This window comes from Budorcas taxicolor, chromosome 16 (assembly GCF_023091745.1).
Source record: "Budorcas taxicolor isolate Tak-1 chromosome 16, Takin1.1, whole genome shotgun sequence".
NCBI classification, from domain to species: Eukaryota; Metazoa; Chordata; class Mammalia; order Artiodactyla; family Bovidae; genus Budorcas; species Budorcas taxicolor.
In genome coordinates, this window is record NC_068925.1 from 5,177,243 (window position 1) to 5,191,687 (window position 14,445).

At 42.7% G+C, this 14,445-nt stretch overlaps 1 protein-coding gene across 1 annotated transcript; it reads right to left on the reverse strand.

Annotated features, from left to right (window-relative positions):
• Window positions 1-1,466: 1,466 nt before the first annotated feature.
• On the reverse strand, window positions 1,467-12,228 carry ELK4 (ETS transcription factor ELK4). The gene is made up of 5 exons (XM_052653990.1): window positions 12,201-12,228; window positions 5,875-6,090; window positions 3,949-4,824; window positions 3,131-3,247; window positions 1,467-1,760 (listed from the first exon to the last, which is right to left on the reverse strand). Exons 2-5 carry the CDS (start codon window positions 6,079-6,081, stop codon window positions 1,662-1,664), a joined length of 1,299 nt encoding a protein of 432 aa, XP_052509950.1. The 5' UTR covers window positions 6,082-6,090; window positions 12,201-12,228; the 3' UTR covers window positions 1,467-1,661.
• Between the last annotated feature and the right edge of the window lie 2,217 nt (window positions 12,229-14,445).

Sequence of the window (14,445 nt, forward strand, 5' to 3'; positions counted from 1 at the left end):
CCCCATCGTTACTGAACAGTACCTTTCAACACTACTATTGCACATCTTAGGAACAGAACTTTTCAGCTGATAACCACAAATTAAACAGTAACCGGTCTCCAACACTACAAATATAAAGGCAGCTCCCTGAACACCGTCCTTCTGCTACTAATGAACCAGCGCAGACACCTTACACCAGAGTTCCTCTATACTGTATAAAACACATTTCAAGCAAACATATACAACTGGAAGATGCTAGTTTACAGCAGAGTCGCTTTGAGCCCTCAAGTCCTTTACTACTTTCATACACCATTTAGTTCAAGTTGTTCAATTATAGGAACTATTTCTAGGCTTGAAAGATTAGTTTAATGGGCAGGGTGGTGGGGGGCAGGGGCGGGGGGGGTGGCAGCGGCATATCATCTAATCCTGGACTTTAAAGCCAAATTTTCCAAAAGACTCCACTGTGATGTTGGCATCAAATCAACAAATGTCTATACCTGGCAGTGATGACTATATGCTAACATTTCAGAAGTCTGGCAGAGATGAAGGCCTATCTACTAATACAAATAATCCAGTCCCTATGTATGAGCACTTCCAGATGAGCTTTGCTACTTCCTAATTAAAAAAAAAAAAAAATCAAAGAAATAAGTATATTTTTACCTCACTACAGATTTAAAGAGTTCACTTTGCTTTTCATCTTCCTAATTAAAACTATCACAACCTCTAACAACTTTAAATTTAAAAGATAAACAAACAGTAGGAAATGGGATAAAATGAACAGAAAAAAAGGTCCTTTACACTGGGTATCTTCTAACTGGGAAACGCCTACATGTTGTTTCAAGTTTTTTCAATTGAATCCTTGACTCAGAGATGCCTCAGACTCTCAAATCCCAGGTCCACCCCATAAAAGCCATCATTTACCATAAGTATTCCATAGGTGTGGAATCATACCAGCAGATGACATTTCTGTGCCAGATATGAGGCCTCATATTCTGTTTGTTCCAAACACTGCCTTAAGCCCCAGGTTTAAAAATCTCCTTATGTGGGAATAAACTAGCTCCATGCTCTGTTCATATTCAGTCAAGATCATACATAGGGCTAAGGGAGCCACCCTGAATAAATGTAAATAAGGTAACTGTTTGTGGAGTTGCTTACATACATTATACTTCACAGCAAAACAGAATATCCCCAATAGTCCTGCTCCGATCTTATTTCGTGTGAATAGGAATGATTCTTTTTCCTCCACTGCTTATGCACAACTCACTTTTAGTATTCAACAGAGCACATGTAAGTCCTAAAGATATGGCTAATTTCATTTAACTAGTATTTCTTTATATAATATGCTCAAAGCATAACTGCCAAAGGGTCCCAATAAGGCAAGATTCTTAATTCTCTTGCAAAGCATAGCTTGCTCATACATCCCATTAAAAATTTCCTTAACACAAGGTTCAAAATATTTTTAAAAAAGAAAGAAAGAGGGAGGTGGAGTTTGGACTCCAATTAAGGCATTTTTATACACAGTCTAGCTTGAGTCCTATTCAAAGGGAATCCTAAAAAGCATTTTAATGGGGAACGGCAGAAATCATAACAGTCTATTATCAGCATCGTGAAGTATCAATCCCTCACTTGAATGTCTTTCTCTTTCCTTATTCCTTGATTCTCTCGTTCCACAAGTGCATAGGTTATGTTTTCTGTAGATCTGGGGAAAATGGGCCAGGGGTAGAAGGTCCATCCAGGCCAGACAGAGTGAACGGCCCATGACTGTTCAGCACAGAAGGAAACTGAGAAAGAAAATAAAACACATTATCATCCTATTATGCAATCCTAAACTTCACTTTCTGGCCCTGTTACATTCCCTAAGGCAGAACACAGCAGCACCTGCAGTGGCTCACAGGACAAAGGCACTAACTGTTTATCACGGAACAGTATGATGTCACAAAAACTTAAAAAAAAACACGTTTGTCTTACATATTAACACTCTCCAGCCTACCTTGATGGAATGTAAAGAACAAATCTATACTTTTCCTTAGATGCTAAAGTACACAGGTTCACACTTGACTTCTAATGGTTATAGAAAGTTCAGTAAATGACAGCATGCACTCTGTAAACTATAATTCAATTATATAGCAAATCACACTGTCAGAAAGAGGTCCAGCGGAGATGCCCATCTCATACCTGCTGCAAACAGTTGTAGGGTGCTCATCCTAGAAAAGCACTGCCCATCATGTATTCTGAGACCAAATCTGTATGGAGATTCCAGGCTGAAGCTACATGAGCACTATGGCTTTCTCTATATAAATCAATTCTCTCTTTGTGAGAGGCAAACAAAAATGTAAAAGGAAATATGGGAAATTTTCCATACTCTTTCTATTCAGCAATTTAGAAGTTTCTGCAAAAATAATTGCATTAGTAGAAAGATTTTTAAAAAATTTTTTCTTTCCCCATCCCTTACCATTTCATTTTCAAAAGAACAAATGAAAATTTAAATTACAAAATCTAAGAAAATATCCCAGGGAGTCACCCTGGAATAAGTGAATGAATCAATATAAGAAAGCTGACAAGTTATAAAGTCTAGATAGTTTAGGCAAAATCATGGTTTACAGCTATAAGATCTTTCTTAATAAGATCTTCGTTAGGAGGTAACGCACTACTCATTTAAAAATATATACATGTATATTGAAAATGCTGATGAGTATCAATTCTGAGTGACAGAAAAATGGGAGCATTTGATAACACTATTCTCAGGAGTTTTTTCTATTTAAAAAAAAATCCTCAGTTAAAAGGGGAAATCTAAGTGCAGAGAATGCCCCCAAATATACATACATACACACACACACACTTTTTTAGAAAAGAGGATTTCCAGCATTTAAAATGATTTAAAAAGTTGGATGAGCTCAAAATCTACTACAGTATTGAACCATTCTTAGTCTAATTCAAATGTATGGAATAGTAAACAATGAAAAGGAAACTCTGCTGTGAATATTTATCTGGGTTATTTGCAGGCCATAAAATTAACAGTTAGAAATTAAAAACTAAATCTAAGGAACACTTTTTAAACAGAAGTTTTACAATGATTAACTGTAGAGTGATTTTGCCTCTCTGCTCATTTACCACACCCCAGTTACAAAAGACAAGCTTCTATGTAATTTACCTGAAAAAGTGTGTTAGCACCTTGTAGTCTGGCTGGACTCAGGGGAGCAACAGGGCTGAGAGTACTCCAAAAGTGGATACTGGAGAGCAAGGGGCTTGGAGTCAGTAAGATGGGTGTCTGCAATATACAAGCCAAAAATATAACTAGATGGCTTATCAGGATTATGTTCTATCCTTGTAATAATACACAATTAGCCCTGAACCCAAATATTGTCCTATTCTCCATTCCAAATATCTCCAAGTCTGAAATCTTATCCTGAGGAAACAGTCGGAAATTACTTTTACAACCCAGAAAAGAAAAAGGTCAAAGTATTTTCTAAACTGTTTCTCATACAATTTTTGTCAAATAGAAAAACAAAACCAATCTGAATTCAGGTATGGAAAAATAATGGGTAACTGAGTCACAAACATGCTTTCCCCTTAATAATGAGTAGGTCTGGGAGGAACATGTTTAAATGTTCTATGAGACGAAAAAGTTAAGAAATAGCTAATGTTAGCTAACTGTAAAACTTGTTATTCAACATCACATGTTTATTAAGGTCCACAGGATCTGTTATTTTCTAACATGAGATTGTCACTGATTGTTTTATAAGATCACCCCTGCCTCCACCAGAGACAGAGAGAGAGAGAGAGAATATACTTATTTTCTTTAGGAGAAAGTGGAAAAATGAGGTTACTTTCACAGGGTCACATATAACCTCTCTAAAGCAAAACTACTATGTAGCAGAATGAGAACTGAGGTTATAAATTCGGGATTTGTTTTAAAAGGTGAGAAAAAAACAAAATAAATGGTGGCACTAAAAGGAAAGAGAATGTTACCTGTGAAAAAAGCGCTGGCGTAAGAGAAGCTGTAGGGAGAGATGGGCTTAATATTCCCAGTGGGCTTGGATCACTGCCCGTGATCACAAGGGCCGGTGCCAGCTCTAACCCTTTGGGTTTCTTGGACCTCGATGAATTATTTGTTTTGTCCTTTTCTAGCAAAGCTGAATCCTGGTCTTTAGGCTCCAAGGACAAGTTCTCTGGAAGCTGCATTGGCTGAGAAGCCACTGATTCCATGTCCGTGTCCATGTCTGGGTTGGAACTCAGCGGTGGTGAAGGAGTTCTAGGAGGCTCCTGCAGAGGGGACATGGACGAAACAGGAGGTGTGGTGGTAAAAGGGGCAGTCACTGCCGATGCAGAAGCTGGTGCTTCCAGGGAAGGCAGTCTGGGGGAAGCCAAAGTCTCCAATGCTTGGATAGTTTCTTCTGAAGATGGAGAAATACCCGGGCCAGCTGAAATGGAGGCAGCAGGAGGTTCAACTGGCGGCTTTTTAGAAGGTGTTGTTACAAATTTGATAACAGATGGAGTTGGCTCCTGAGGAGACTTTTTCTCTGCCAATTTCTCAGCTGGATTCTCAACCTTTATAGATTTGAAAAGCTTCCTATTGGAGGAGTTCAAAGAGTTGAGAGTAAAAGAAGAATATAAGCCAGAGTGTATGTAGTCATTGCGGCTCGAGGTCTTGGCACCAGGCTGCGGTGGCTTCTCTTTCCCGCCATTCTCCACATCTTTGGAACTGCTGCTGCTGAGCTCACTGAGGCTTAAAGCTTCACACTCCCCCTCAACCCTGCCCACTGTCATTGGGTCCATGTTCAAAATCTCTGGGTATGAGACAAACTTGTACACAAACTTCTGACCATTCACTTTTTTAATGATATTCTGTAGATAAATAAAATAAGCACTCAGACTTTCTTAAACTTTTCTTAACCATTTGTTAAAACTTTACCCCACCCCCACCCCCAAAGATCATGAGAAAGCTGACTGAATGGGGCTCTCCATTTGATAGGTAGTTTACTTGAAAACTTCAAAATCACCTAAATTTATCCAGCCATTCCAAACACAGTTCTGACCATTATGGAGCACCAGTTAAAAACATTTAAATGTCTTATTAACAACTGAACTAATATGCTGCATAAAAGCTGAAAGATTTTAATTGCTTAACTCCAAAGGTACAAAAACACTCACATCCTCAGGAAGCAAAAGGAATTTAGAACATTACTTCTAAGGTTCCTACTTCCTTCAGCTGTTTCTTACCTCATCTCTCCACACAGGAAAGCTGATAATATCAACACTCAAAGGTGAAAGAAATTAAGATCCCAGCTTCTCACTCTAATTCTCTTCATTTGAGTATTTTATTTTACTTCCGTGCTCAAGAATGTATTCAAAATAATCAGAAATTAAACAAAAAAATTTTAACTAAGAAATCAAATCTAGTTATTCTTTAAGGTATTAACTTCTGTTCTGGGTTAAACTAAACAGTAAAAATTAAGTACATCTAAAAAACAGTATGAGATAATTTTTAAAGTAAATTATGATATAAACAGTATTTATCTATGCTAAAGAATCTCAAATTTCCTCTTCCTTATTCCAACTCTATAATTGTTTTTTCTTTAAAGACAACTGCAATTAGGAATAAAATGGGAGCCCAGTACTGAATACGAATTTGCAGAAATACACTTAGAACATTTACGTCTTTTATTCTAATTCCAAGCTGCTGAAGCTGTAAAATGAACTGAGTTAAAACCAAAACAGTGACCATTTCACAGTGCATACAAATGTTGCATCATTATGCTGTACACTCAAAAGCAATATGTCAATTACACCTTAATTTAAAAGTTATTTTAATAAACAAACAAACCACGACATTAGTATGTCTAACCTCAACAGAGGAGAAGAAACAATTTTTGTTTTGAGGTGGGTGTGTATTACCTTCACATAGTAGTATCTGAGGGCTCGGCTGAGTTTGTCATAATTCATATTAGGCTTGTTCTTTCGAATGCCCCAGAGACGAGCCACCTCTTCTGCCTGCAAAAGCTTGAACTCCCCATTATTAGAGGTCCAGCAGATCATGTGGTCGTTCTGAGGCTCCTTTAGGAGCTGAAGGAGGAACTGCCACAGGGTGATAGCACTGTCCATAGCAATGAGCTGAAAGAGGCAACACTGTATGTCACTCACCGTTTTAAGCACTTTAAATGTATTAGACTATTAATTGTGCATTTCATCCGCACAAGAATCCTATAAGACAGATACTACTGCAGCCTCATTTTATAGGTGAAGAAACTGATTCATTACAGAGTTAAGTAACTTGTCTAAGCTCACACAAGTAAATGGTGGAGCTGAGATTTAAACCCAGGCAATCTGAATACAGACCTAAACTCTTAAACATGCAACACTGCTTAAGAAAAGTCTTGCTATGAGATAAGCTAGTTTCATAAATTACAGGAGCAGACTGATGAATGCCAACCAGTGCAGTACCACTGTTACTAAATTTTATCTTAAAAACTCACTGTCGGGACTTCTGGGGATCCTCGGGCTAAGACTCCGTACTCCCAATGCGGGGTACTGGTACAGGGGGCTGGGCTGGATCTGTGGTCAGAGAACTAGGTCACACATGCCCCAACTAAGAATCTGCATGTCACAACTAAAGCCTGGTGCAGCTAAATAAATAAAAAAATATTTTTTTAAAAAACAACTCATTGTCATATTCTCTGAGGTGACCACCATTTCAGCATCTATCTATACTGGCACAGTTGATTTATATGCCAGGATGTTCTGTGCGTCTCAGGGTGGCCCAGAGATAGGAGGAATAGTTTCCATTATAATAAATGTAATTTTCATGTAAGTTGACAGCACTGAAAACTCAGCAAAATGTTCCCTAATTCACAAGTTCTGCCACCATTCTGTCCGCAGGAAGTCCACCTGCCCAGATCCTTTTATTTGATTAGCAACCTTTATTTGATTATCAAGATTGGAACTGAAAAACCTTTCAATATCTCAAGTTTTAAGATCTTCTTGTTTAGGCCAGTGTTTCTTAAATTCAGCACTATTGATATTTTGAGCCAGATAATTCTTTTGTTCTTGGAGGCTGTTTTGGCATTGCAGTTTAACATCCCTGGCCTCTACCAACCAGATGCCACCAACACCTCCTGCCCAATTTGGCAATCAAAATGTCTACACACATTGTCAAACATTCTGGGGGACAGTATCATCTCAGTTAATAACCACTGGTTTAGGCAATGGAGCAGCAGGGAAAGGTTCTCTCAAAGGTTTTTCCTCAAAAAGACTTTAAAACATCTTGTTTCTAAGAAAGAAATCTTAGGGTGGAAAACTCTTGCCAAATATACATAAGCACATCCTAAAATGTCTATAAGGGAACTTTACACATACACACACATACACAAAACCTTCCTGTTTTCAGTCTGTGAATTAGATCTCACTGGATCAGAACAGAAATTAAATCAAATCAATTCTGTTAAAATACTATAAAAACAGATAAATTGGACAACAGCAAAAATTAAAACTTCTGTGCTGCAAACAATACCATCAAAGGAGAAGACAATCCTTGGAATGGAAGAAAGCATTTTCAACTAATAAGGCTCCTTCATCAAAAAAAAATAAAAGAGTTCTTACAACTTAAAAAAATTGAAAATAAGCAAAGGATTTGAAAAGACATTTCTCCAAAGAGTAATACAGGTAGCCAATAAAGCACATAAAAAGATGCTCAATGTGACTAGTTATTAGGGGAATAAAGATCAAAACCACACAAGATACTGCTTCACACCTACTAGGATGGCTATGATCAAAAAGGCAGGTGATAGACCTCCTGGCGGTTAGGAATCTGCCTGTCAATGCAGGGGATGTGGGTTCGATCCCCGAAGACTCCACATGCTGTGCGCCATAACACTGAGCCCATGCCCCACAACAAGAGAAGCCACCGCAATGAGAAGCCCAGACACCACAACTAGAGAGAACTTGAGCACAGCAGGGAAGACCCAGCGCAGCCAAAGAGAAAGGACAGACGATAAGTATCAGCTAAAACGTGGAGAAAAGTGAAACCTTCATACACTGCCAACAGGAATGTAAACTGGTACAGCCACTTTGGAAAAAGGTTGCAGCAGTTCCCCAGAGTTAGCATATGACCCAGTAATTACACTCCTAGGTATATGTCCCAGAGAAATGAAAATATATGTCCACACAGACATTTATAAGCAGGACGTTCAGAGTGGTATTCATAATATCCAACAAAGTATAAACTACCCAGATGTCCATCAACTGATGAGCAGACAAGCAAAATGTACCCTTTCCCTTCTCCAGGGGATCTTCCCAACCCAGGGATTGAACCCAGGTCTCCCACATTGCAGGCAGATTCTTTACCAGCTGAGCCACAAGAGAAGCCCAAGAATACTGCAGTGGGCAGCCTGTCCCTTCTCCAGCAGATCTTTCCAACCCAGGAATTGAACCAGGGTCTCCTGCATTGCAGGCAAATTCTTTACCAACTGAGCTATCAGGAAAGCCTCCCTATAACCACAGAGTGGAATATTAGCCAGAAAAAGGAATGAAGTAGTGATATGGGCTAGTTCAATGGATGAACCTTGAAAACATTAGGTTAAGTGAGAGAAGCCAGCCATTAATTTGAATAGGCAAAAAAAGCAGACTGGTGGTTGCTTAGGGCTGGGAATGGGGGATGGGTGTGGAAAAGAAAAGGGGAGTGACTGTTAATGGGGTGATGAAAACATTCTAAATTTAGATTATGGTAGTGGCCATACAACTCTGGGAATATACTAAAAGCAATGAACTGTACACTTCAGGTGAATTTTACTCTATGTGAAATATATCTCAATAAAAATGTTAAAAACAAACACCCCAAACAACACAAAAGTTAGGCCTGAGAAACCTAACTCTAATAATGTACAACTCACAAAGAAAGAACCGGATCCTTAACTATGTCTGCTTCCAAAAAGACCAGAGACGAGGAACCATATTGGTAAATATCTCATAATTTTTCTGAGACATTCAAAATGTCCTCCTATTATTCAGTCATAAATTTGAAGCTGGTTTATACAGAGATACTGTCATCCAAAAGTAGAGATGAGAAAATACTTAATAGAAAAAGGGAGATGCCTCCCAAAGTTAGAGAGTTACGGAGAAACCGCGGCCACGAATCCACGTCTCTTTTATCACAGTCATGTACTCTGTCCCTGAGGGAAACCGCTTTCCTAGATGGGTAAGAGCATTCACATTACCTAGGATTGTAAAGAAGTATTACATTGTTAGATAATAACTGACAATAACGTACAAATATGAAGTACTACTTTAATGCTAAATAACCATGTTCACTAGAAAACAGCTTTCCAGAGCCTCACTTAAGCTGGGTTAAAATAGTGGTTTTATACTATATCCATCAAGTATAGTTGAGGGGGAGGGGTCCCGTTATTTCTCTTAATTTACCAGAGAGGCTTTTCTTCTAGTGCTGACTGTCATGGTAAGTTACTTTTAAACTATGTATGTTCCCCACTTAAAGAATTATTTGTTAGTCTAAATCTGTTACAACTATTCCCTAGTAAATTTCAGCTTGAAAAGAACTCAAGTCTTTACATTTCCAGACACCATCTTCACGTTAAGAATGCTTACAGCAGTGTATGTGTGAGAGAGACGATGATGGTGACGATGCTGAAGCTAGGAGGAAGGGAGGAGGGAGAGGACAGACAAGCAGAGCACTGGAAAACAGGTTTCATGCCTATAATTTCATTTATTTTTGGAAAAATTCCCCAAACCAAATCCTAGAGTTTTATGCCTATCTTGCAGATAATGCTTGAGCTCTACAGGTTTATAATGGCAAAGCAATACGTACAAAACGACAGAAATAACCATGAGTATTTCCGCAACAAGCACAGGAGTCATCCTGAGCAAATGGGAAGTGCTCCCAAGGTGGTGTGGGTTTAATTTCCACCTCTCCCTTCGGTTATTAGGGGAAAGTGTGGATTGAGCTTGAGTAAGTTCCGGGAGTTGGTGATGGACAGGGAAGCCTGGCATGCTGCAGTCCATGGGGTTGCAAAGAGTCAGACACGACTGAGCTGAACTCAACTGTAGACTGAGCCAAATCCTGGTGGAGCTGTTGGATACTGCATGGCAGAACCTAACTGTGTGGAAAACGCTGAAGCTTCTGTAGTACTTTACAGTGTGTCTAGGACAGAAAATTATTGTGAAGAAAAAAATGGGCACTGTGGTTTTGGACTGAAGTACTGGAAAAAATTTTTTTCTATTAGGAAAAACTAAGGAAGACGTAAAATGGACATCCTCAGCAGGTACTTTAAAGGAATATTTTACTCATTCAACGTTGATATGTTTCTTTGATTGAAAAGGTGGTGAACCACTGGGCACATAAGCTGAACCTCTTCATTTGAGTTCCTGAAAGTGTGCCATTGATATGAAATTCAATGATTTCTTCAGCCGTAAAAGAGAATTAAAGTTAAAAAAAAGTCAGAAATTACTTAAAATTACAAAGGTGAAATAAAGAGACACAAATATTTAATACTTTTATTCTCTTATCAAAAGAAACCCAAATCCTTTTTCTTGAAAACCTTTTCATGAAAACCTCAGTGTTTCCACAACTACAGTTTTCCCCCAAAATTTCAGTTTTAAAGAGTTTTTTAGAAGCAATATAATGAGGGAGAGAAATACTTAACTGATCCAAATGAAGGAATCTGATTTTTGAGGGGTTAAATATGGAAAACATAATTGATTCTAACACTTAAAGTGGAGAAGGAAATGGCAACCCACTCCAGTGTTCTTGCCTGGAGAATTTCATGGGCAGAGGAGCTTGGTGGGCCACAGTCCATGGGGTCACAAAGAGTCTGACAGGACTGAGCGGCTAACACTAACTCACTTACACTTAAAAGACAGTAGATTAATTCCTGTGCTAAAAGGAAAGAAGGCGCATATTGGAAGTAACTCATTAGGGAAAGGAAGTCTCTACTAAATGAAACCTTTTCCACCCTAAACATGTTTATCATACACACAGCCCAGTTGCTGTGGTGACCCATGGCCCAACTATTTTTCAGAAACAGTAGCTAAGACCCAAAAAATAAATGTCTCCAAATTCAGAGTGCTGCTTAAGTAAAATAGAAACAAATTATAAAACGTATTAAGGCGAATTTTAAGTTAAAATCTTTATAGCTGTCAAAAAGTAACCTGGCGTATCTAACTATACAGTATTCCATCCCAACAGAACACTAAAAGTGTACTATTATAATAAAACTTTAAAACAATATTTCCCTAAATGCAGTATTGTAAATTAAAATAAAGGAAAAAAGGAAATAAAACTGAAAAAAAAATTAAAAAAAAATATTTCCCTAAATGGATTCCACTTAGGCAGTTTTTAACGTTTAAATAAAATCAAAGAGGGGAGAGTTACTGAGGAGGAAAACTGAATCACAATAGGTTTTAAAGAAAATACCACTGACAGTCTTAAATACTGAAGCACCAAGTTTTCCACGCAGTGGGACGGTGAGTGGAAGATGGCAAAAGGAAAGGAAGAAGGATCTTATTCACCAACCACAGAGATGGGTGAACCGTTCTGATGAGGGATGAAACTCTGAAGTCTTTTTCTTTAAATGCCCTAAACTTCAAATACCAATAGCCTGGTTGGGGGGTGGGAGTGGGAGCCAACTTGTGTATCTCTTAACTACCTCGGTCAACAAGGTCCCTGCCCAGGTCAGTTAACCTTCAGCCCCCAAAAGATGTTTCCAACTGGTTTTCCCAAGAAGGAAGCCTCGCGGCAGCTGTGTACTAACCGGAAAGTAACGAGGGGAGAGGGTTGGCTGGAAAGAAGTAGAAAAAAACACTGAAAGTCGACGCCGGATGGGTTCAGAGCGTGGGGAGAGGAAGAAACGCGGAAGACCGTGTGCCCCCGGGGAGATCAAAGTCCGGGCCCGGGTGAGCACCGACTCGCTGCGCTTTCACTTTCCAACTTCCTGTCGCTACAGAAAGCCAGAGACGCTCCCCTCCGGCCCTCCCCTCCACCACCCCGGCGAAAAAAGAAAAGAATTTAAAAAACAGCCACCTTGGGCCCCAGGGGCCTCGCGGGACCAAATAAGGGGCGAAGGGAGCGAGGCGGGCCTGCCCGCGCCCACCGGCCCGCCAGCGGGCCCCCCGGGCGCGCGCCCCGCGCCCGCTTCCGGAGGTGCGGCCAGCCCCCCGCCCCGGCGCCCCGCCGGCGGGGGCGGCGGCCGCGGGACCCGGCCGCGGACGCTCACCGAGGCCGCGCGCGGGGCTCCCTCCGGGTCTCCGCCTCCAACAAGACGCTCTTCTCCTCACGCCGGGAACTCGAGGACGGCGCGGCAGCCGCTGCGACCCTCGCGGCGGAGCCGGAGAAGGCGCCGGCGGCCGAGCCGAGCGCGCCGGGTGCCCGCAGCCGCCCGCATCTCCCGCCGCCGCCGCCGCCGCCGCCGCGGCTCGTCGCGCCCCGCCCTCCCCGCCCCCGCACGCGGCGGCGGCGCGGGTCGTCAGGGCCGCTACCCGCCGGGCACGCGCGATCTGGGCGTTCCTCGCCGCGGCTGAGCCTGCCACTCGCTCCGCGGCCGCCGCCTCTCTCGAGCCCCCCCGGCTGCGTCAGGGGCCCCTCCCGGACGCCCGAGCCGCCGCGCGTCACTTCCGGGGGCGGGAAGGGCGCGGCCGGCCGCTGAGGGGCGCTACCGGCGGCCGCCGAGTGCGTCCGCGGGGTGCCGGGTGAGGGGTGCGGGCGTGAGGGAAGCCGCCCCCTGGGCTTCCCCGCGTTGCTCTCTCCGCCGGACCGCTAGCGGTTTCGGCTCCCTGAGGCGCGCGGTCCGAGCCCGCACGCCAGGGCTGCCGCTTGGGTCAGGACTTCGGAGGGCCTCGGTGTCTGCCCCGCCCTAGGGAAGGGGTGGCGCTCACCGAGTGGCTTCCAGGGGGCCGCGTGTGTCGTCGCGAAGCTGGAGTGTGAGGGCTTTCTCCCTCCAGGCCGCCCGTCCTGCCTGCTTGGCAGGGTGGACGGAGAGGTCGGAACCGCCACAGCTGGCTCGTGGAAGTGCCAGGCCTCAGGGCGCTGTGAACAGCTGATAGACGTTCAGTCAGCCTTGTGGCTCTCTAGCCCCGGGGCTGACAAAAGGAAACGCTGGTCAAGTGGGGAAAGCTCGTTCTGACGTTGGAGTCGGAGACCTGGAATCCGGCCGTGGCTCTGCCTCTCACGAGCTCGCCAATCTTTAAGAACTTTCTTTACCTCCCCAAACAATTTCATCATATGTAAAATGGAGAGAACCCAAGTATAATCACCTCGCGGAGTGTCTAGCCCATCAGTTCAGTTCAGTCGCTCAGTCGTGTCCGACTCTTTGCTCATTAAACACAGTTCTTAAGGAACCAGGTCACACTTGGTACAACTACTTGAACAGTATAGAGGCGGAAGGTGTATAGAGACTGCTGAGCAAAAACCTCCAAGAAATATACTGTGTATCCCACTTAACAGGAAACCAACAACAAGCCAGTCCAGTGTCCAGTTACTAGCTTTGAGTCCCTTCACCTCTCTGAACTTCAGTCCCCTCATATAAGATGAAGATCATGTACAGCACTGCTGAGAAGATAAAGTGTGAATAAATGATGGTGCCATTTGAAAAAAATGCATTTATTGGGCTGTGCCAGGTCTTAGCACACAGAATCTTTAGTTGCAGCCTGTGGGATCTAGTTCCCTGACCAGGGTGCATCCTGGCCCCCGGCATTGAAAGTACAGAATTTCAGCACCTGGACCAGCAGGGAAATCCTGATGTCATTTATGTTTGCCTCCTCTCTTGCAGGATCTTAGCTCCCCAACCAGGGATTGAACACTGGCCATGGCAGTGAAAGCAGGAGTCCTAACTACTGGACTGCCAGGGAATTCCTCATGGTAAAATTAATTGAGCTCAGTGAAATGTGATCCTCTCAGGGAACTCTATTTAATACTCTGGAATGACCTACATGCTGCTGCTCCTGCTGCTAAGTCGCTTCAGTCGTGTCTGACTCTGTGCGACCCCCTAGACGGCAGCCCACCAGGCTCCGCCATCCCTGGGATTCTCCAGGCAAGAACACTGGAGTGGGTTGCCATTTCCTTCTCCAATGCATGAAAGTGAAAAGTGAAAGTGAAGTCGCTCAGTCGTGTCTTAGCGACCCATGGACTGCAGCCTACCAGGCTCCTCTGTCCACGGCATTTTCCAGGCAAGAGTACTGGAGTGGGGTGCCATTGCCTTCTCCAGGAATGACCTACATGGGAGAAGGTTAAAAAACAGTGGTGAAGTGAAAGTCGCTGACTCGTGTCTGACTTTTTGTGACCCCATGGGCTTATACAGTCCATGGAATTCTCCAGACCAGAATACTGGAGTGGGTAGCCTTTCCCTTCTCCAAGGGATCTTCCCAACCCACGGGATCAAACCAGGGTCTCATGCAATGTGGGCGGATTATTTACAAACTGAACTATGAGAGAAACCCTAAAAGAGAGTGGATGTGTGTGTAACT